General features: G+C 43.1%; 1 protein-coding gene across 1 annotated transcript in view; it reads left to right on the forward strand.

The window, feature by feature from the left end:
- Positions 1–18,545, forward strand: part of LOC130071252 (segment polarity protein dishevelled homolog DVL-2-like) — a 133,036-nt gene extending 114,491 nt beyond the window's left edge. The window contains exons 12-15 of the mRNA XM_056235949.1: positions 8,008–8,139; positions 8,774–8,950; positions 17,582–17,800; positions 18,016–18,545. Of these exons, the coding sequence (XP_056091924.1) occupies positions 8,008–8,139; positions 8,774–8,950; positions 17,582–17,800; positions 18,016–18,545 (1,058 nt within the window). The remainder of the gene's footprint in view (positions 1–8,007; positions 8,140–8,773; positions 8,951–17,581; positions 17,801–18,015) is intronic.
- The last annotated feature ends 4,819 nt before the right edge of the window (positions 18,546–23,364 follow it).

A 23,364-nucleotide genomic window follows, 5' to 3' on the forward strand; every position in this document is an offset into this window, starting at 1 on the left:
AAACACAGCGGTACATGCTGTTGGGTCAAATGGAACCCCTGTACAAACAGAAATAGAATTAAATATCTGCGTCCAAAAATTATGTAGTGAAGGGCAAGACCAGAACATATGGGCATGGGTAGCTGGAGCCTGACGACATCTAATGCACATGGGATCGACATCATTATAGATTTTAGAAAGCCTAACTCGAGTGAGATGGGTACGATGTAGAATTTTGCACTGGGTCAGACCATGTCTAGCACAAATTGAAGAGGAGTGAACCCGACGCAAAATGGCCTCCCACAGATCCTCCGAGATCCCTTCCCCTAGATCCTCCTCCCATTGGGTTTTAATTTAATGCTGCGGGGTAAGCTGCAAAGAATAGATAAGATTGTATAAACATGAAATAGCACCCTTAATGGTAGGCAATGGGGTTAAAAAGGAGTCAACTAGAGAGGCACCAGAATTTTTTTTTTACCTTAAAGAGCACGATGGATTGTTAGGCGATAGAAGATCAGTTAATACAGCTAAACCATTGATATTGATACGTAATTGATACGTAACTTAATAGGTGTAGAGATGATAAAATTGGTGTTATATGATCATATTTTCTTGACCTGTAAGAACTCTTGCCACTGCATTTTAGATTAATTGTAGCTTGTTTATTGAGGATGAAGTACAAACAGCTAGGAATGCGTTACAGTAATCTAGTCTAGAGGTCATCTGCATCAGAAACAGATACCATGTTCCAGAGGCTGTTTTTGTAACATGAAATATGATTTTCGAAAGACAAGTTGCTGTCTAATATAAGTCCCCAGGTCGTGAAGAATGAAGTAACAGTACATCCTTCTAAATGCAAATTGTATTCTAAGAAATTCTGTGTACAGGATTTTGGTCCAATAAGATAGTTAAACTCAGTCTTAGCTGAATTTAATGGAAGAAAATTACAGGTCATCAAATATTTTATATCTTTAACACACTCTGTCAATAATTTAGAGATTTCATCTGGTCATAATGAAATATATAACTGAGTATCATCGGCATAACAGTGGAAACTAATTCCATTTTTTCTATAATATTACCATGTGGCTGTCAGGGATCACAGACGAATCAGACAAGATGGTAAGTTTTACTGCTTTATTTGTGCAGAAGGATCGTAGTCGGAGATAACAGGTGAGAAACCAATGACATAGAAACATAAAGGAAGCTTAGCTGTGGTTAATGTCCTTTTCTCTCTTTCTCTCTCTTGCAGGTGACTTGATGGTGGAAAGCAGGTAAGGAACAGGTAGGTGATCAGGAAGTCTGTGAGCCATGAAATGACAAGACCAGACAGTGACTGCAGGGAGAGTGAGTGTTTTATAGTCCATGCTGGTGATGGGACACAGGTGATGGTGATCATGAGGATGATGAGGCGCAGGTGCAGGTGATGATGACGACCGGGAATGCTGGGAAGTGTAGTGAAGACACAGATGAAGGAGGTGAATGTGACATAACTCCCCCCAGGGGGGGTGGGCATCCTGGAGTCCGTGACGGGAAGGTGGACCGGGTGCAACTGGACGGACTCCAGGATGGTCCAGGCGGAGCAGGTGGCCGTGGTGGAGTAGGATGTGCAGGCGGCCAGGGTGGAGCAGGACCTAGGCGTGGCCACTGCGGAGCAGACGAACCCTCGGGCGTCCAGGGCGGAGCAGGACATGGGCGTGGCCACTGCGGAGCAGACGAACCCTCGGGCGTCCATGGCGGAGCTGTTGGACCCTCGGGCGTCCAGGGCGGAGCAGGCTGTGGGCGTGACCACGACAGTGAGGACCCTTCGGGCGACCACGGCGGTGAAGACCCTTCGGGCGGCCATGGCGGTGAGGACCCTTCGGGCGACCATGGCGTTGAGGACCCTTCGGGCGGCCATGGCGGTGAGGACCCTTCGGGCGGCCATGGCGGTGAGGACCCTTCGGGCGGCCATGGCGGTGAGGACCCTTCGGGCGGCCATGGCGGTGAGGACCCTTCGGGCGGCCATGGCGGTGACGGATAGCGTGGTGGTGACCCCCCCCCCCCCCCCCAAATTTTCTTGGGGAGAACTGACACCGGTTCAGGAACGGGAACAGCCTCTTGCTCGGCAGGTTTGACGTGAACAGTCTCTGTGCTGGACGGGACCAGCGGTGAAGGAAGCTCTGGGCTGGACGGGACCAGCGGCGAAGGAAGCTCTGAACTGGATGGAACCAGCGATGAAGGAAGCTTTGAGCTGGGCAGGACCAGCTGTGAAGAGGGCTTTGAGCTGGGCAGGACCAGCTGTGAAGAGGGCTTTGAGCTGGGCAGGACCAGCTGTGAAGAGGGCTTTGAGCTGGGCAGGACCAGCTGTGAAGAGGGCTTTGAGCTGGGCAGGACCAGCTGTGAAGAGGGCTTTGAGCTGGGCAGGACCAGCTGTGAAGAGGGCTTTGAGCTGGGCAGGACCAGCTGTGAAGAGGGCTTTGAGCTGGGCAGGACCAGCTGTGAAGAGGGCTTTGAGCTGGGCAGGACCAGCTGTGAAGAGGGCTTTGAGCTGGGCAGGACCAGCTGTGAAGAGGGCTTTGAGCTGGGCAGGACCAGCTGTGAAGAGGGCTTTGAGCTGGGCAGGACCAGCTGTGAAGAGGGCTTTGAGCTGGGCAGGACCAGCTGTGAAGAGGGCTTTGAGCTGGGCAGGACCAGCTGTGAAGAGGGCTTTGAGCTGGGCAGGACCAGCTGTGAAGAGGGCTTTGAGCTGGGCAGGATCAGCGGGCTCTGGCGCAGGATCAGCGGGCTCTGGCGCAGGATCAGCGGGCTCTGGCGCAGGATCAGCGGGCTCTGGCGCAGGATCAGCGGGCTCTGGCGCAGGATCAGCGGGCTCTGGCTCGGATTGGCTGGACGGAACCAGCGGTGCAGGCTTGGCTGGGCTGGACGGAACCAGCGGTGAAGAGGGTTTTGTGCTGGACGAAACCAGCGGTGAAGAGGGCTTGGCGCTGGACGGAACCAGCCGCGAAGAGGGCTCAGAACGGACGGTCTCTGGCTGGACGGTCTCTGGCTGGACGGTCTCGGGCTGGACGAGCAGTGAAGGGTCTGGGCAGGTGGTCATGGCATACCATGGGAGGAAGCTCTCCAGACATAGGGAGAGTGCCTCTCTCCAATCCAGGCCGGAGATGTCTGGGAGTTCCCTCGGGTCCACGGTTTCAACCCCCAGCCGATAGCACGCCATGATGGTCTCATCGTTTAGAGGGCTGGAGGCAGCCAGAGGAACAAACCCAGAGGAGAAGGTGAAGAGATCGCGGCTATCCAGAGCCAACGCCGCAATCTCTCCAGCGAGCTCCCAGCTCATATTGTTGATGTCGGTCGTTCTGTCACTTTTTTAGGTCTGGTCTTCTGTCAGGGATCACAGACGAATCAAACAAGATGGTAAGTTTTACTGCTTTATTTGTGCAGAAGGATCGTAGTCGGAGATAACAGGTGAGAAACCAATGACATAGAAACATAAAGGAAGCTTAGCTGTGGTTAATGTCCTTCTCTCTCTTTCTCTCTCTTGCAGGTGACTTGACGGTGGAAAGCAGGTAAGGAACAGGTAGGTGATCAGGAAGTCTGTGAGCCATGAAATGACGAGACCAGACAGTGACTGCAGGGAGAGTGAGTGTTTTATAGTCCATGCTGGTGATGGGACACAGGTGATGGTGATCATGATGAGGATGATGAGGCGCAGGTGCAGGTGATGATGACGACCGGGAATGCTGAGTGAAGACACAGATGAAGGAGGTGAATGTGACAGTGGCAGCATATATATTGAAAATAGCAGAGGGTCTAACACAGATCCTTGCACACTCCATAATTTACTGACATTATCTTAGATTTTTCCCCGTTTAAATAGACAAAATGGAAACAGTCTGATAGGTACGATCTAAACCACCTTAATCCCTGTCACTGAATATCAGTGTAATATAGTGTCGAACGCAGCACTTTTTTACAAAATTTGTCATTTTAATGAGCGCTTTGCTATCTGTGTTGTGACGGGGCCTGAATTCATCTAATTTCATACATATTATTTTGCAACAACTGAGCAGACAAGACTTTTGCTAGTATTTTAGACATAAATAGAATATTTGAAATGGGTCTAATTTGCTAATTCATTTGGAACTAATTGTGATTTCTTTATGAGAGGCTTAATAACTGCCAGCTTGCCTTGAACGATCTTGGAACATGACCTAGAGATAAAGACGAGTTAATAAAATTTAGAAGAGGCTCTTCTGCTACAGGTAACAACTTTTTCAGTAATTTAGTGGGTATTGGATCTGATAAACATGTTGTTGGTTTAGATGCAATGATTAGTTTATTTAGCTCTTCCTGTCCTATAGTTGTAAAGTAGGCCTACTGCAATTGTTCTTGAGGGGCAATAATTGAGGCTGAATCATAAGACGCTGTCAAAGGTAGAACATATTTCTGATGCTCTCGATTTTCTCAGTGAAGAAATTCATTACTAAACTGTAATGGGATAATTTGTTCAGGTGATGTCTGTTTATTTGATAATCTAGCCACTGTACTAAATAAAAATACAAATTATTTTGGTTATTTTCTATTAGTTTACGGAGATGCTCGGACCTGGATGCTTTTAGAGCCTTTTTATAACGGAAGTGCTGTCTTTTCACGCGATTCTAAAGACATCTAAATGAGTTTGTTTCCATTTACGCTGGTGATTACTAGTTTCTCTCTTGATTGAATGAATGAATGAGCCATTTATATAGCGCTTTCATATGTACTACTGTACACCCAAAGCGCTTTACAATCATATCAGGGGTTCTCTCCTCAACCACCACCAGTGTGCAGCATCCACTTGGATGATGTGACGGCAGCCACAGTACAACGGCGCCAGTGCGCTCACCACACACCAGCTATAGCTTGATAGCGTGTGTAGCACAGTTGTACCATGGTGCATTACTTTTCTCTCTAACTTATTTTAATCTGATCGGTACAACAGTTTCTCATGCACTAGAGTTTTTCCACCCTTGTTGTGACCTTTTAATTAAATTATTAAAGTAAATGGGCTGTTTTTGCTGTTGTGCCTTTAAGACATGTATGAAAACACCTCATCGCCTGTAATATGAGCAACCGCAATTTGCTGCGCTAATTCCTGGGCTGCGGGTTTACTGTGTCTTTACATAGCTAGAGATGCGCAGATCAGCTCTAACCGAATCCACTGTTAAAAATAAATCATCCACCCGCCACCCACCCGAACCTCTGTTTTTCTCTGATTTAGATATCTGCAACCGATCACATTACTCGTCACATTACAGATGTCCTAATTCTCAGTGTTAATGGTGATATGGTATCATATTACCCTGAAGTAGGTAGCTTTTAAACATTTATTTAAAGTAAAAGATCTTTGGCAAAATTGCATTTGTTTAATAGCCTAAACACAGGCTTTACTCCCTTCAAACTTAAATTGGAATGTCACTGTTTCGTCACTGCAACTTCCCGGACACACACACAATAAATTAAACATGTTTATCCCAAGCAAAGGCTGGATATAGGCTGTTATTAGTTTGTCCTATACATACAGTGCTTCACAGCCGTTAGATATCACATACCCAGCACTTGATTCATCCTGGTAACTACTTCGGTAACACTTTACAATAAGTTTCATTAGTAAACACATTAGTTAGCATGAACTAATAATAAACTGCACTTATACAGCATTTATTAATATTTGTTAAATGTTAATTTCAAGATTTACTAATACTTTATTAAAATCTTGTTAACATTAGTTAATGCACTGTGAACTAACATGAACAAACAATAAACAGCTTTATTTTTATTAACTAACATTAACAAATACAGTAACAAATGTATTGCTCATGGTTTGTTCATGTTAGTTAATACATTAACTAATGAACCTTATTGTAAAGTGTTACCACTAATTCACTAAAACGCTCCCACAATGTACTTTTCTATCCTTTCTATTGTTTTGTCTTTAAATCTACTTTTTGAAATTCCTCTCTGAACTGTTTTGCCTCCATTGCTGCTTAAATAAGTGGACCTCGCAACTTAGAGTCTGCAAATAAGTGCCTGATGAAGTTAAGCTTCAAATTCAATCACGTTAATATTCCATTATTATGTTGGAAAACACAATTATCAGAAATTATCAGAGATTTTTAGTTAAAGCTGTTTAGTTAAAGTTATTAAGCAAAATATTGTCTAGGTTTTTTCCCCCTTTGTATAATAATAAGACGTCATCATTTTATATAATGACGTCTAGGAGGTGCTCTAGGCAATATCCTTGATTGTTTGTTTTTTTCTGAAGAGAAATACGCTGTTGTTGAAAACAAAATTAAAAGTGTGACACATTCATTGCTTTTTACTGTAAAATTAAAATTCTGTGTCTTTTTAACAATCGGTAACACTTTACTTGAAGGGGTGTGCATAAGACTAACATGACACCTTCATAATCAGGACATGACACATGTTATGAATATGAAGGAAGTTGTATGCATGTTTATGACAACTGTCATGATTATGAAGGTGTCTTGTGCCAGCAGCCATATCACCCTGTAGCCCAAGACTGGTTGCCCACTGAAGCTAAGCAGGGCTGAGCCTGGTTAGTACCTGGATGGGAGACCTTCTGAGAAAACCAGGTTGCTGCTGGAAGAGGTGTTAGTGAGGCCAGCAGGGGGCGCTCACCCTGTGGTCTGTGTGGGTCCTAACGCCCCAGTATAGTGACGGGGACACTATACTGTCAAAGAGGACCGTCCTTCGGATGAGACGTTAAACCGAGGCCCTGACTCTCTGTGGTCATTAAAAATCCCATGGCACTTCTCGTAAAGAGTAGGGGTGTAACCCCGGTGTCCTGGCCACATTCCACCCATTGGCCCCTGCCAATCATGGCCTCCTAATAATCCCCATCCACTGAATTGGCTCTATCACTCTCTCTCCTCTCCAACTAGCTGGTGTGTGGTGAGCGCACTGGCGCCGTTGTACTGTGGCTGCCGTCGCATCATCCAAGTGGATGCTGCACACTGGTGCTGGCTGAGGAGAGAACCCCTGATATGATTGTAAAGCGCTTTGGGTGTACAGTAGTAAATATGAAAGTGCTATATAAATGCCTCATTCATTCATATAAGTGTCATTCGCTCAGTTATGACATTTTTAATGCAAATATGACATTGTTTGAGATGTCTTTGTTATGACACCTTGATATAAACAAATAGATCATAACCTGTCAGTGTCGTTGTCATGACAACTTGACATTACTAAGACAACACAACCGGTCATAAACATGACCTAGCAGATTAATTATCAAACTTAAGAAACCACTTAGCTTTATTGGTTAACATTACATTAAACTGTCAGGTGGTTGGTTTTGACATTGGCTGTCATGAGGCCATTATAACCGTTTAATGACAAATTCAATTTGTACCACTGTAGTTGAGGTCACGAAAAATATTCATGACACAGTTATAATGGCCTCATGACAGCCAGTGTCAAAACCAACCACATGACAGTTTAATTTAATTTAATGTCAAGTTGTCATGACAAATACACTGACAGGTTATGATGTTATGGTTTATGTCAAGATGTCATAACAAAGACATCTTAAACAATGTCATATTTGCATTCAAAATGTCATTATTGAGCGAAAGACACTTAATGACAGTTGTCATAAACATGCATAAACCCTACTTCATATTCATGACATATGTCATGTCATGGTTATGAAGGTGTCATGTCAGTCTTATGCACACCCCTTCAAGTAAAGTGTTACCTAACAATCAATACATTATAATGATTTATCTCATCCACCGGCGACCCACCAACAAATCTCATTTTAACATCATGAAAAGCACAGATTTCAGAATTAGTTGTTTTTGCTGCTTAGTTTTAATAAATGGTCTTTGTGGAATGCAGAGGAAGTTTTTAAAAGATCTAATTAGTTTTCATATCCCTTTTAAATCTCATGTTTTCACCATGTTTTCTCCTATTACAGTCAGAATCTGGAAGGATGTGGCATCACTTCTCAGCCTTTACAATCTTTATCTTTTCCTGTAGGGTTTGATGAGTTTTCGCTCTCCCTGCATTCTGATATGACGTCAATTGCTAAAGCCATGTCCTCTCCTGACTCTGGCCTGGAAGTCAGAGATAGGATGTGGCTAAAGATCACCATCCCTAATGCATTCCTGGGTGAGTCTAACCAAAGACCAAGAGAGGGAGATTTATAATTACATATACATTTATGCATTTAGCAGATACTTTAATCCAAAGTGGTTTACAAATGAGAACTAAAAACAAAGAGATTAAGGAGGAAGTAACATGAGAAGTTATGTTATGATGATACAATTTTCCAAAACTGTTCAAAGGTGTACGAGCAAGAATACAAATGAAAGTAAGAAACAATGAATGTATAGAGAAGATTATTATTATTAATTTATGTTTCGAAGGTTGCCTGAGGAAATGAGACTTTAGGTAAAATGAGAAGACAAGGAGAATATTAGGTCATTTAGCTCATCCTTAATCAAATAGAAAGTGGAATTTGTGTGTGTGTGTGTGTGTGTGTGTGTGTGTGTGTGTATATTATATGTATGTATCGTATAACTTAAATGTGTCCAAACCCATTCTTCTTTATTTTTTATTTTTTACTTTGCTCTGTGTTTCTGAATTGACAGGATTTAAGAAAAATGACCAGACACAAAATTTTGTAGTGTTTGCTGAATCCTTTGAGAGCTTTTTAGAGTAAAAAATCAGGTAGTAATTATCAATTTGGACCAAATGCAGGACATTTTCTTTGACGTTGTCATCATTCGTTCTGTTTGTACAGGTTCTGATGTGGTAGAGTGGCTTTATCATCACATTGAGGGCTTCCAGGACAGACGAGAGGCTCGTAAATATGCTAGTAACCTCCTGAAAGCTGGTTTTATCAGACACACAGTGAACAAGATCACCTTTTCAGAGCAGTGCTACTATGTGTTTGGAGACTTCAGCGACTGTGAAAACTGTAAGTGTGATCAATGTTCGAATGGATCATATGATGTGCAAAAGCAGAGGCATTGGTGTTGTAGCTCTTTTGTCAGACCTGCCAACCTGTAAACATTTTATGATTGTGGTTTAAAGGTCCCCTGACATGAAATTTTCACTTTGTGAGGTTTTTTAACATTAATATGAGTTCCCCTAGCCTGTCTATGGTCCACCAGTGGCTAGAAATTTCAATCGGTGTAAACCGAGCTTTGGCTATATTTCTCTGCCTTTGAGAAAATGAAAGCTCAGATGGGCTGATCTTGAATCTTCTCCGTATGACGTCATACGGAGGAAAGGTAACCTCTCCTTTCTCTGCTTTGCCCGCCCAGAGAATTTGGCTCGCCCATGAGAAAATGAGCTAGGAAGTACGAACGCGTGAGCGTGATTTGAGTTTTTCCTAGAGAGATATCATGGCTTGCAAATGAGCGAAGCATGGCAGTTGATCAGTGTTCAGATGTACAAATGAACACAAAAGTATTTTTTAGTTCCTTCATCCGAGCCTCTGAAGAAACAATGGGTTAATTTTATTTTCTCTGGAAATGCGCCGACACAACTTCCCAAAGTTTTGTATGGTCCAAAATTTCACCGACGACTGTTTCCTCAACTTGGGCCAATACAGAGCTGGCCTCGATGAACGTCTGAAAATAAATCGATCGATCTACCAAGCAACAATTTCTGATGTGTAGCCTAATTGTTCAAGTTCAGACAGGTAATCTTTCTCTCAAAATCGTTCAATACTGTTTATGCATCAGTAAGTCAAGCCAGTGACTAAAATATCAACTTCACATCGTTTCTTTTAGTAGGATGAAAATAATCTTATTTAAATTGTGAACAAATTATACAGAAAGCGATAAAAGAACAATCTTTCCACACAGCGCGAGTTTATCTGGACAACTCGTTATGAAATCAATGACGCACGTTACACTGCACAACGAAGCTCATACTGTATAAGTTACATCATCGTGTTTGCATTGGTGAAAGCATTAGAGAGAGTGCCGAAACTGTGTTGCAAATGATAAGATCTTCATTCTGGCGATCAACAGACTGTCATCTGCTTGCTCAATGCTCATCACGGCAACATTTTATGTGATGGGAATAGATCTAAATACTTTAAAAACTTCTCACGATTCGTTAATCTCGATAGCTGTAATAGTAAAAACGTATAATAGCTGTAGTAAAAGTATTCGAGAGAGTTTCACTTGTAATATGTAGCTATTTCATATGCAAGCATGTTAGCCAGTCACAGCAGTGGCTGGTTACACTGAATCCCACAGCAGACACGCCCCTTCAAACAGAGCGTTCAAATCAGAGGCAAGGCAAGGCAAGGCAAGTTTATTTATATAGCACATTTCATACACAATGGTAATTCAAAGTGCTTTACATAGAAGAAATTAAAATAATCAAAACAAATAAGAATAATTAAAACAGTTTAGAATAAAAAATAAAATAAAGTACAGTAAAAACAGTCGGACGAACATTGGCACAGTGCTCATTCAGTAAATGCATAGCTAAACAGATGTGTTTTGAGTCTGGATTTGAATGTGACTACTGTAGGAGCACATCTGATCTCTTCTGGAAGCTGGTTCCAGCTGCGGCTGGCATAATAGCTAAAAGCAGACTCTCCTTGCTTAGAGTGAACCCTTGGTATTTCTAGCTGATGTGATCCTAGTGATCTGAGTGATCTGTTAGGTTTATATTCAGTGAGCATATCTGCAATATATTGAGGTCCTAGGCCATTGAGTGATTTATATACCAGTAATAATACTTTAAAATCAATCCTAAATGTAACTGGGAGCCAGTGTAGAGACCTGAGGACTGGTGTGATATGTTCATATCTTCTGGTCCTGCTCAGAATCCTGGCAGCAGCGTTCTGTATGAGCTGCAACTGTCTTATGGTCTTTTTAGGAAGGCCAGTGAGGAGTCCATTACAATAATCCACCCTGCTGGTGATGAAAGCATGGACAAGTTTCTCTAAGTCTTGACTGGAAACAAAGCATCTAATTCTTGCAATATTTTTCAGATGATAGTATGCTGATTTAGTTATTGCTTTGACATGACTACTGAAACTAAGGTCTGACTCTAGAGACACACCAAGATTCCTGACTTGATTTTTAGTTGTTAGACCCCTAGCGTCAAGGTATGCGTTCACCTTGAGAACTTCATCTTTGTTCATCTTCATCTTCATCAGAGGCTAAAATCAGGCTAGGAAAAATGCCTTTTATTTCTAAATTATGACTATTTTTTATCTAAAAAACATACTAACATTATAAGGGCAACCCAGGAAACATTATAAAATAAAATAAAATAACCCCATGTCAGGGGACCTTTAAGACAACTTAAGTAGAGAAGAAGAAAAAAAGTTTTCCTCAAATGTCCTCATGATAAAATTTTATGTGCATCCATTGTAAAGCGGATATTTTAAAAAACGTTTATCCCTTGGGGGAATCTTTCTCACCTTTTTCACCCCTAATAAGTTTGCTTCCAGAATATATGATTGTATTGTTTTACCCCCCCCCCCACCCCCCCCCCAGATTTATAATTTTCTGTACGCAAACATCCGAACCACGTGCCCACAGAGCTGCCTCAGACAGTGCGCGAATAATCAAGTTCTCTTTCATCTCTTCTTGCATGCTTGAACGGACAAATTCACACAAAATTTGTACAAGTATCCTTGTTAAAATAGTTGGTTATGTCTTTAGTGAACGTAAACAGTTGAAAAGACAACGCGTGTGTAACAGTATGTTGGATATGTGCAGCTCTTAAAGTGGCAGCAGCCTAATAAACCTACTGCTGTCTTTGTACTCAATGTTAATCTAACAACAAAAGAAAATCACTCGCTGCTCTTGACTTGTCGAACCCTGCTGGAGGAGCTCTAAATATTCACTGTGCTGTTAAATAAAAGATAAAATATGATAGATAAATTATATGAACAATGAAAGTAACAGTAGCTCCTACAATACATTTTAACTGTCATAATTAGGCATGAAAATAACTGAAGAAAATATCTATTTGCTAAGCCAATTCATTTGATTCATATTCTTTTTGTTGCTTTGCCCAATATTTAAAAAAAAAATTAAAATAGAAGTATCAATACCACTTTTTCCAGAATGAGTCCAATACCAATACTCTTATTTTCCATATATATATATATATATATATATATATATATATGTATATATTCAGTACAGTGTGTGTGTGTGTGTATATATATATATATATATATATATATATATATATATACAGGTCCTTCTCAAAAAATTAGCATATTGTGATAAAGTTCATTATTTTCCATAATGTAATGATAAAAATTAAACTTTCATATATTTTAGATTCATTGCACACCAACTGAAATATTTCAGGTCTTTTATTGTTTTAATACTGATGATTTTGGCATACAGCTCATGAAAACCCAAAATTCCTGTCTCAAAAAATTAGCATATCATGAAAAGGGTCTCTAAAGAGCTATTAACCTAATCATCTGAATCAACTAATTAACTCTAAACACCTGCAAAAGATTCCTGAGGCTTTTAAAAACTCCCAGCCTGTTTCATTACTCAAAACCACAATCATGGGTAAGACTGCCGACCTGACTGCTGTCCAGAAGGCTATCATTGACACCCTCAAGCAAGAGGGTAAGACAGAAAGAAATTTCTGAACAAATAGGCTGTTCCCATAGTGCTGTATCAAGGCACCTCAGTGGGAAGTCTGTGGGAAGGATAAAGTGTGGCAAAAAACGCTGCACAACGAGAAGAGGTGACCGGACCCTGAGGAAGATTGTGGAGAAGGACCGATTCCAGACCTTGGGGGACCTGCGGAAGCAGTGGACTGAGTCTGGAGTAGAAACATCCAGAGCCACCGTGCACAGGCGTGTGCAGGAAATGGGCTAAAGGTGCCGCATTCCCCAGGTCAAGCCACTTTTGAACCAGAAACAGCGGCAGAAGTGCCTGACCTGGGCTACAGAGAAGCAGCACTGGACTGTTGCTCAGTTTTGCATGTCATTCGGAAATCAAGGTGCCAGAGTCTGGAGGAAGACTGGGGAGAAGGAAATGCCAAAATGCCTGAAGTCCAGTGTCAAGTACCCACAGTCAGTGATGGTCTGGGGTGCCATGTCAGCTGCTGGTGTTGGTGCACTGTGTTTAACCCTCTGGGGTCCAAGGTGTTTTTGGGGTCCTTGAGATGTTTTGACATACTCTGACATTTGTGCTTTTTTCAGTTGCTTATAAACATATTACTGGCAAAGGTGTAATTACACTCTATTTAGCACACACAGGGCTACCATAATGTGTTATCAACATGTATGTACATTTTTGTATTTTTGAGAGAATATTGTTTATGCGTGGTTATTGAAAAAACTAAAACTTAAAGTTTCTGAAATAAGGCCACAAAACACATACTAAATATCTGTCCACAAGACTTTTGACTAATGGGTGTTGTGGCCTAGAGTTTTTTCTTCAAAATGATCTGAAAATCATCCTGCCTTATCATTCACATTAAACAATAGATTGGTTTAAATTTAAAAATGACACTTTTTGTTTGGAAAGGCAATATGCGCAGGGGTGTGACCTGCTGTGATTCACACCTGAGAAGACAATGGGCCCGCATAATGAGCGCATAATGGGGCTGCATACTAATGACCCTTTCATTCAGGTGTGTCACTGAGCCACAAGAATGCAATGCAATGACAATATATATATATATATATATATATATATATATATATATATATATATATGCCTATATAATACAAAATTGGTTCACAGTTCCAATTATTTATTTATCTTTCAAATTGTGCTTGCAAATTGTATAATATCAAATGTAAAAATTTATAGTAATTGTGTAGTTAATTATCATACTGTTTTTACAGAAAGTTTGGGAATGTATCCCAAATGTGTCACTAATAAAACACAATACAAATAATTTAAAGAGGAGGCTTATATTGAGCTTTTAAGATTTACCTAAGATTTATTTATATGTACATATAGTTTTGCTATTTTAATAAAAAGGTTACAATTACAACAACAATTAAAATGTAACTATATTTCAAATGTAATCTTTCTTTGTATTATATACTAAAGTATACATTTTATCATACATATTTCACAGTTGCGGATTAATTAGTTTGAATATAGCTTACAATCGAACAAACACTATAATAACATCTTAGCAAACAAGCTTATTTGATGTGGCAGTATTTTACAGTAAAAACGACATCTTGTCTTTCATATGTAACATATCGTTTTTATGATTAGGACATATAAATGTTAATTTGCAGTTTAATACGTTGCTTATACAAAAATATTTTATTTCAACATATTTCAGTCGATTTTTACTCATCTCAGTATTGGAATATAGTTAGGTAAAAGCTGTTCATTCATTCACACACAAAAACGCGATTCAAACAGTCTTTTTGTTTACAGACACTATTCCATATCGCGATTAGCACAAAGCACTTGAAAATAAAGAATGTACCTATTTCCTCGGCTGGATCCGTTGCTCCTCCAAATGAAACTACCTGTAGCCTACTTCTGAGGTAATTTTTTCCAGGATTATTATTAAGATAGTACTATTATTCCTCACAGCGTCGTAAATCTGAGTCTCTTTCGGTGGTTATCCAGCTGGTGTGGGCGTGGATCGCCTCAGAGCATTTGTGTTTGAATAGAGCGCGCGCTCCGTGGGCGTGGTCAAATGTACTTTAATGAGCTGAGACGAGAACGACTATCATCTCTCTCTTTTCGTACAGATTACATAAAATGAGAAAAACATTTTTTTATATAAATTACTTCATTTAAAAGAAGACAATTCAGGCTTCATGCCTGTGTGCCTGTGTACCTGTTTGACTGAGTATTTGCAGAGTTACAGTTGATTTTTCGGACGCGTTTCAGAATGGACTTCACTGACAGAGAGAACGCAGAACGCGCATCATGTTTATTTTTCTTTATTAGGCGAAAAGCACAACACTTTGTTTTTATTATGAGGTTCCACAAAAAAAAATACAAACTTAACAGGATCGAATGATGTACAACACTTATATGTAAGATCAAAATGAACAGAGTAATTTGAGTCTCTTTTGCACTGATAAGGAAAAAAGTGAGCTGGTATCGCCGGCGAGACCGCCGACCCCAGAGAGTTAATCAAGGGCAGGGTCAATGCAGCTAGCTATCAGGAGATTTTGGAGCACTTCATGCTTCCATCTGCTGAAAAGCTTTATGGAGATGAAGATTTCATTTTTCAGCACGACCTGGCACCTGCTCACAGTGCCAAAACCACTGGTAAATGGTTTACTGACCATGGTATTACTGTGCTCAATTGGCCTGCCAACTCTCCTGACCTGAACCCCATAGAGAATCTGTGGGATATTGTGAAGAGAAAGTTGAGAGACGCAAGACCCAACACTCTGGATGAGCTTAAGGACGCTATCGAAGCATCCTGGGCCTCCATAACACCTCAGCAGTGCCACAGGCTGATTGCCTCCATGCCACGCCGCATTGAAGCAGTCATTTCTGCAAAAGGATTCCCGACCAAGTATTGACTATTGAGTGCATAACTGAACATAATTATTTGAAGGTTGACTTTTTTTTTTGTATTAAAAACACTTCTTTTATTGGTCGGATGAAATATGCTAATTTTTTTAGACAGGAATTTTGGGTTTTCATGAGCTGTATGCCAAAATCATCAGTATTAAAACAATAAAAGACCTGAAATATTTCAGTTGGTGTGCAATGAATCTAAAATATATGAAAGTTTAATTTTTATCATTACATTATGGAAAATAATTAACTTTATCACAATATGCTAATTTTTTGAGAAGGACCTGTATATATATACAGTGCTTAGCATAAGTCAGGGGTAGGCATGTTCGGTCCTAGAGAGCCGCTGTCCTGCAGAATTTAGTTCCAACCCTAATCAAACACACCTGAACAAGCTAATCAATGTCTTCAGGATTACTAAGGCTATACGCAGGAAAGGTTTTTTTTTTCAGTGTTGGAGATAAACTCTGCAGGACAGCGGCTCTCTAGGACAGAACTTGCCTACCCCTGGCATAAGTGAACACACCCATGCTAAAGTTGACTAAAAAAAGGAATAAAAAAATCATCTTTTGGAAATTGATCTTAATGGCTTAATAAAAAAAATGAGGAAAACTCCAACCTTTAAGGACACCAATTTTCTTTGTGAATGAATAATGTATCAAAAATTAAAATACAGGGTGCATAAGTCAGGACACCCCTATGTTAAATTCCCATAGAGGCAGGCAGATTTTTATTTTTAAAGGCCAGTTATTTCATGGATCCAGGATACTATGCATCCTGATAAAGTTCCCTTGGCCTTTGGAATTAAAATAGCCCCACATCATCACATACCCTTCACCATACCTAGAGATTGGAATGGGGTACTTTCCATAAGATCATCTCTCAATGCAAATCAAACCAGCTATTTGGCTAACTGAAATAAATCCATGATAAAACCATAATAATAAAACCATAATAATAAGATAATGCAAATTGATGACTTTAACAAATACATATACGATTGATTAACAGCCTCATATAGTTACAGTAGATCTGTCTTTAACAGTTTATACATTTTCGTAAAAAAATAATTTAGTATTCGTAAAATTAAGTACTATGAAAATAGTTATGACTTCTTTTTTTCACTTGGTTTAGTTTAGTTAGTTTTGTATCAAATACAATGGGATTTTCGTTGATCGAAATCTGGCAGCAACAGCACATTTTTCCACTTGGGCGTGTGATCAGCGGACAGCTTTCCCTGCGCATGAAATCCCCCATATGCCAGCAAACCAATGAGAACGTGGGAGAAGGATAACAATACAAAATAACAGAGCATAGGCGCCAAAGCTGCTGTAGATCCGCTTACCCGAAACCCTTCGTAAATGGCAAATTTGATGAAAATTTCCATCGTTTGGCAAATATATAAATGATGGAGAGTTACATGCGTATTGCCAACATTTTATCTTGTAAGCTTTATGGTGCACCTCAAACAAATTAATTTATAGTAATTTATAGTGTTAATGTTAATTAGCGAGTCCACGATAGTAAGTAATGAAAATTGTATAAACATTGTGGCCCCGTCATTTTAAAAATCTAGCTACGCCACTGCCTTGAAGACTAATTTGACACTGGTTTCCTTGAGATTTTCCCATGGGGTTTTATAATGTTTTTTTGTTTTTTTTTCAATTAAAAAATAAAGTAAAATACTTTGTTTTATATGACTGAGGTGCCCTTGATCAATGCACCTAACCCCCAATTACTCCCCAACTCCCCGGGCGCCGCAGTGAATTGCTGCCCAGTGCTCCGGGTGTGTGTGTGTCCATGGTGTTTGTTCACTACTGCTCCTAATGTGTGTCCACTAACATGGATGGGTTAAATGCAGAGGACAAATTACAAGTTTGGGTTGCCATACTTAGCCTTCATGTCACTTCACTTCACTCATTTGAAAAAAAACATTAGTGTATAAAACCCCATGAGAATTAGTCTTCTGGATTTTGACGTCATCCCTGTGGCACTCAAAATATTTTCACATGGTAGGCAGGTCTGTCTTATGTTAATAGATTTTTCCTCTGTTTCTCTCTGTCCGCCTCTGCCTTTCCCCACAGATATGGCAAATCTCTCGCTAAATGACAATGATGGTTCCAGTGGAGCTTCAGACCAGGACACACTGGCACCCTTGCCTTTGCCAGGGGCCACACCCTGGCCCCTGATGCACACTTTTCCTTATCAATACCCACAAACTTACCCCAGCCAACCCCCTCCATACCATGAGCTCTCCAGCTATATCTATGCACCAGGAAGTGCTGGCAGTCAACACAGTGAAGGTGAGAGAGAGCAAAGGATTAACTTCATTCACTCAGAATATCTGGAATTAATACGTTGTTATTATAATCTTGTATATTATATAATATATAATAATATATTTAGAATCAATATATTCTTAAAAACTGTCAATGAATGAGTCAAAATTATTTCCATGTTCCTTTTCAGTCTTGAATATACACACAACTTTTCATTTGTTTCTTTCTCTCTCTCGCAGGAAGTCGTAGCAGTGGTTCAACACAAAGTGAGGGTGAGCGAAGACGCGGCAGTAAAGGAGGTGGGAGCACCAGTGGACGAGATGAAAAATCCCCTGTAGGAGGAGGTGGTGCCGACTCCCGCTCTGGCAGCGGCAGTGAATCGGAATACTCTATTCGCAGTAGCCGGACAAGAGACAATGGTTCCACCACACCAAGTGAGCACAGCCTCAGTCTGAGCCAGCGGTCCCATCACAGAGTTTCGCCCTCTCACCTGGCTCCGTATCCCCCTGGGATCCCAATCTCATATAATCCCATGATGGTCATGATGTTGCCACAGCACCCCCACCCCCATCCGGCCATGGGCGGCCCTATACCCACCCTCCCAACTCCACCTCTTCCATCTTTGCCGCACACTTTTACACCTGGTGGCCCTCCTGGAGCTCCTCCTACCAGGGATCTGGGATCCGTTCCTCCTGAGCTCACTGCATCCAGGCAGTCCTTCCATCTGGCTATGGGCAAGCCCAGCGAGTTCTTTGTGGATGTTATGTAGTTGAGTGAAGGTGAGAAACGTTGTTGAAATGTGAAATGTGAAATGAATCCAAAACAACTTATGAATCAAGTATCTTTCAAATTCTCCTAACAGGACGCTTTGTTCATTTCGGAAAATCTAAAACAGACATTTCTTTCTGCTCGTCCCATGATTATTGTTCCACTCTCTTTGATCCTTCTTGTGTGCCCAGTGCTTTTATAAGTAAGCACTCACTGGTACTGGTAATATAGCAACACCATTGATGTGAACTGAATAAAATTCAAGGCTATATTTCCTTACAGATACAGTGGCGGTACGCTGATAGGAGCGACTTTTGCTCAAATTGTATATAGATCATTGACTGGAATATTCAAATTCAGTCACTACAAAGTTAAAAAATAAACCTGCCTTTTGTCTGAGTAGTGATATGCAGTGCATGTTAGCATTTTCGGGTTGAGTACAATGAAAAGTAATGACCAATACAGCAGTACATTTAGCTAAATAGTTTTAGAGTAGTGGTACAGTAAAGAACATTTCACAAGGATTTTTATGTCGACTTTACTCACAGGTATTGTTCAGACAGGGTCCTTAAGTCAGGGAAAGTAATGACCAATACAGTAGTACATTTAGCTAAATAGTTTTAGAGTAGTGGTACAGTAAAGAACATTTCACAAGGATTTTTATGTCGACTTTACTCACAGGTATTGTTCAGACAGGGTCAACATTATTTTATAGAACTAAAGAAGATAATTATCATCTTTGCTCTGAGATTTATGAAATAAGATAATTATCATCTTTGCTCTGAGATTTATGAAATAAGAATGTTGCCAGTGTGTGTAGACCATTGTTAATTCACAACCTGACCTAGATTCTTTAGGTCAGGTGTTTTCTAAGGCACTGATGGTTTTCAATGTGTATGTTTTTTTGTGTGTGTGTGTGTGTGTTTTTAAAAAAAAAAATTATAACGTTTGAGTTTGTTAAATCGCTCTTGGCAAAATAAGGAGAATATTATATCATAATGAGCTGTGTAATTGCTTTACAATTTTTATTCTGTAGCTTGATAAACCAAGTCCAAGTATCTTTTGCTAGACAGTTAGTTGTTTCTCCATTTACAACACATTTATTTAAGCATGTCCCCTGTGTTTGTTTCTCAGTTGGCTCACATTCTTTGTTTAGTATGTGTTTTAGTTCAGGGCCAAAGTTAATATACCTGTTCTACTGATCTGAGACCAGTTTTGTTGTTTATGATGGATAGAATTCAGAAAGGTAGGACTGGTGTTGAATTGCAGGCACCTTGGAGCCAACAGCCTCAGCTGGAACACATCAACTGGCATTTTTCTACTTATGCTTTGTTCGGGTCATTTTGGCCCGGAGAGGATTTTCCCGTACCCGAAAATGCTAGTTAATGTTATAGCATTGGACTAAAATTTACTGACTTTACTCACCCAGAGTGTCACGAACCACACCAGGAAACACAGGAGAAGATCCAATTGCAGAAAGTATGTTTAATAATGGAAATCCGTTACTCAAAATCCAGTCCAGGCAATAGTCGATATCATAATCCATCCAAAACAAGAACATAAACAGGAACACAGAAGTGGCGTGATAAATACAAGGACTCCGTGACACATACTGAAACAGACAGGGTTATATACACAGGGAAATGACAATGCTAATGGGGAACAGGCTGAGTGCAATAATTAGTGATAAGAGACAGCTGAGTGCAATGAAAAGACAAGGATCATGGGGGATGTAGTTCAAGAGTGTGATGGACACCGTGGGGAAGGAGGACATCTAGTGGTGACCCAAGGAACATAAACCAGACACTGTGACATAACCCCCCCTCTACGGAGCGGCTACCAGACGCTCCAAGACGTGACAGACAAACAAGTGTCCAGGCGGGAGGTGGACTGGTGGAGGATCAGGGGGAGGGATGGGGGGCCAGGTCCATGGAGAGAAACGGGGACAGGGAGTGACAGTTCATCTGGCGGCCAGGGCGGAGACGACTTTCCCTCGGGCGGCCAGGACGGAGACTTTCCCTCGGGCGGCCAGGGCGGAGACTTTCCCTCGGGCGGCCAGGGCGGAGACTTTCCCTCGGGCGGCCAGGGCGGAGACTTTCCCTCGGGCGGCCAGGGCGGAGACTTTCCCTCGGGCGGCCAGGGCGGAGACTTTCCCTCGGGCGGCCAGGGCGGAGACTTTCCCTCGGGCGGCCAGGGCGGAGACTTTCCCTCGGGCGGCCAGGGCGGAGACTTTCCCTCGGGCGGCCAGGGCGGAGACTTTCCCTCGGGCGGCCAGGGCGGAGACTTTCCCTCGGGCGGCCAGGGCGGAGACTTTCCCTCGGGCGGCCAGGGCGGAGACTTTCCCTCGGGCGGCCAGGGCGGAGACTTTCCCTCGGGCGGCCAGGGCGGAGAATTTCCCTCGGGCGGCCAGGGCGGAGAATTTCCCTCGGGCGGCCAGGGCGGAGAATTTCCCTCGGGCGGCCAGGGCGGAGAATTTCTCTCGGGCGGCCAGGGCGGTGAATACCCTTCAGACGGCCAGGGTGGAAACGACAGTCCATCTGGCGGCCAGGGCGAATCAGGCAGTGCAGGCGGCCGGGACGGGACAGGTCCTTTGGACGACCAGGGCGAAGAAGACCCCTCGGGCGGCCAGGGCGGTGAAGACCCCTCGGGCGGCCATAGCAGAGGCTCTGGAACAGACGGCACTGGCTCCGGCTCTGGAACAGCAGGCACTGGCTCCGGCTCTCGAACAGAAGGCACTGGCTCCGGCTCCCGAACAGCAGGCACTGGCTCCGGCTCTCGAACAGCAGGCATTGGCTCCGGCTCTCGAACAGCAGGCACTGGCTCCGGCTCTCGAACAGCAGGCACTGGCTCCGGCTCCCGAACAGCAGGCACTGGCTCCGGCTCTCGAACAGCAGGCACTGGCTCCGGCTCTCGAACAGCAGGCACTGGCTCCGGCTCTCGAACAGCAGGCACTGGCTCCGGCTCTCGAACAGCAGGCACTGGCTCCGGCTCTCGAACAGCAGGCACTGGCTCCGGCTCTCGAACAGCAGGCACTGGCTCCGGCTCTCGAACAGAAGGCACTGGCTCCGGCTCTCGAACAGAAGGCACTGGCTCCGGCTCTCGAACAGAAGGCACTGGCTCCGGCTCTCGAACAGAAGGCACTGGCTCCGGCTCCCGAACAGCAGGCACTGGCTCCGGCTCCCGAACAGCAGGCACTGGCTCCGGCTCTCGAACAGCAGGCACTGGCTCCGGCTCTCGAACAGCAGGCACTGGCTCCGGCTCTCGAACAGCAGGCACTGGCTCCGGCTCTCGAACAGCAGGCACTGGCTCCGGCTCTCGAACAGCAGGCACTGGCTTCGGCTCTCGAACAGCAGGCACTGGCTCCGGCTCTCGAACAGCAGGCACTGGCTCCGGCTCTCGAACAGCAGGCACTGGCTCCGGCTCTCGAACAGCAGGCCCTGGCTCCGGCTCTCGAACAGCAGACACCAGCTTGTCCAGGCTCCGAGCCAGACGCTCCAAATAGGCCCTCATTGCTTTGGTGGTCCCAAAAATGGGCATCTCTAGATCTGTCTCAGACTGGCCCGATGGGACATGAACCGTGTCTGGCTGGCCAGACGGAACATGAACAAACACTGGCTCCGACTCATGAACAGCCACTGGCTCCGGCTCCAGCTCCGGAACGGGTATTGACACTGGCTCTGGTTCGGGAACAGCAGACACTGGCTCCGGCTCTGGAACAGCGGACCCTGGCTCCGGCTCTGGAGCAGCAGACACAGGCATGTCCGGGATTCGAGTCAATTGCTCCAAAAAGTCCAGTATACCCTTGGCGGCCACACAAATGGGCATCACATGAACAGTCTCTGACTGAGCAGACGTGACAAGAACAGTCTCTGACTGGGCAGACGGGATGTGAATAGTCTCAGGCTGGGCAGACGTGGCCTGAACAGTATCTGACTGGGCAGACGTGACGTGAACACTCTCTGGCTGGGCAGACGTGACGTGAACAGTCTCTGGCTGGGCAGACGTGACGTGAACAGTCTCTCGCTGGGCAGACGTGACGTGAACAGTCTCTAGCTCAGCAGTCGTGCGTCTCTTACCCCCTCTCCGTCTGCGACGGTGAGACGGTGGCTCCAATTCGTCCCTCACCCTCCCAGAGTCGAAGGGGGGCCATGGTGGAGAGTGGTGTTGGACTCCCTCTCGACCACCAACTCCTCTGCGACCTCCCCGGGTCCCACGAAAAATGACTAGACGGGTTCCCTCAAACATATCTCTCCTCTCCCGCTCAGTGGCTGGGGAGGAGAAGTTGGAACACATACCGCTGGATCTGTGTGTGACGGAGTCCTTCTGTCACGAACCACACCAGGAAACACAGGAGAAGATCCAATTGCAGAAAGTATGTTTAATAATGGAAATCCGTTACTCAAAATCCAGTCCAGGCAATAGTCGATATCATAATCCATCCAAAACAAGAACATAAACAGGAACACAGAAGTGGCGTGATAAATACAAGGACTCCGTGACACATACTGAAACAGACAGGGTTATATACACAGGGAAATGACAATGCTAATGGGGAACAGGCTGAGTGCAATAATTAGTGATAAGAGACAGCTGAGTGCAATGAAAAGACAAGGATCATGGGGGATGTAGTTCAAGAGTGTGATGGACACCGTGGGGAAGGAGGACATCTAGTGGTGACCCAAGGAACATAAACCAGACACTGTGACACAGAGTCTAACAACTTCCCCCAAAAATGTTGATAATTTTTTTAATTTTTTTGTGGGGTTTTTCCACATTGTAACACTTGTGGTGTTCCTGGTCAAAAATGACTGGCCTACAGA

Source organism: Rhinichthys klamathensis, unplaced genomic scaffold (assembly GCF_029890125.1).
Source record: "Rhinichthys klamathensis goyatoka isolate OS25496 unplaced genomic scaffold, OSU_Roscu_1.1 h1tg000019l_1, whole genome shotgun sequence".
In the NCBI taxonomy this organism is placed as follows: Eukaryota; Metazoa; Chordata; class Actinopteri; order Cypriniformes; family Leuciscidae; genus Rhinichthys; species Rhinichthys klamathensis.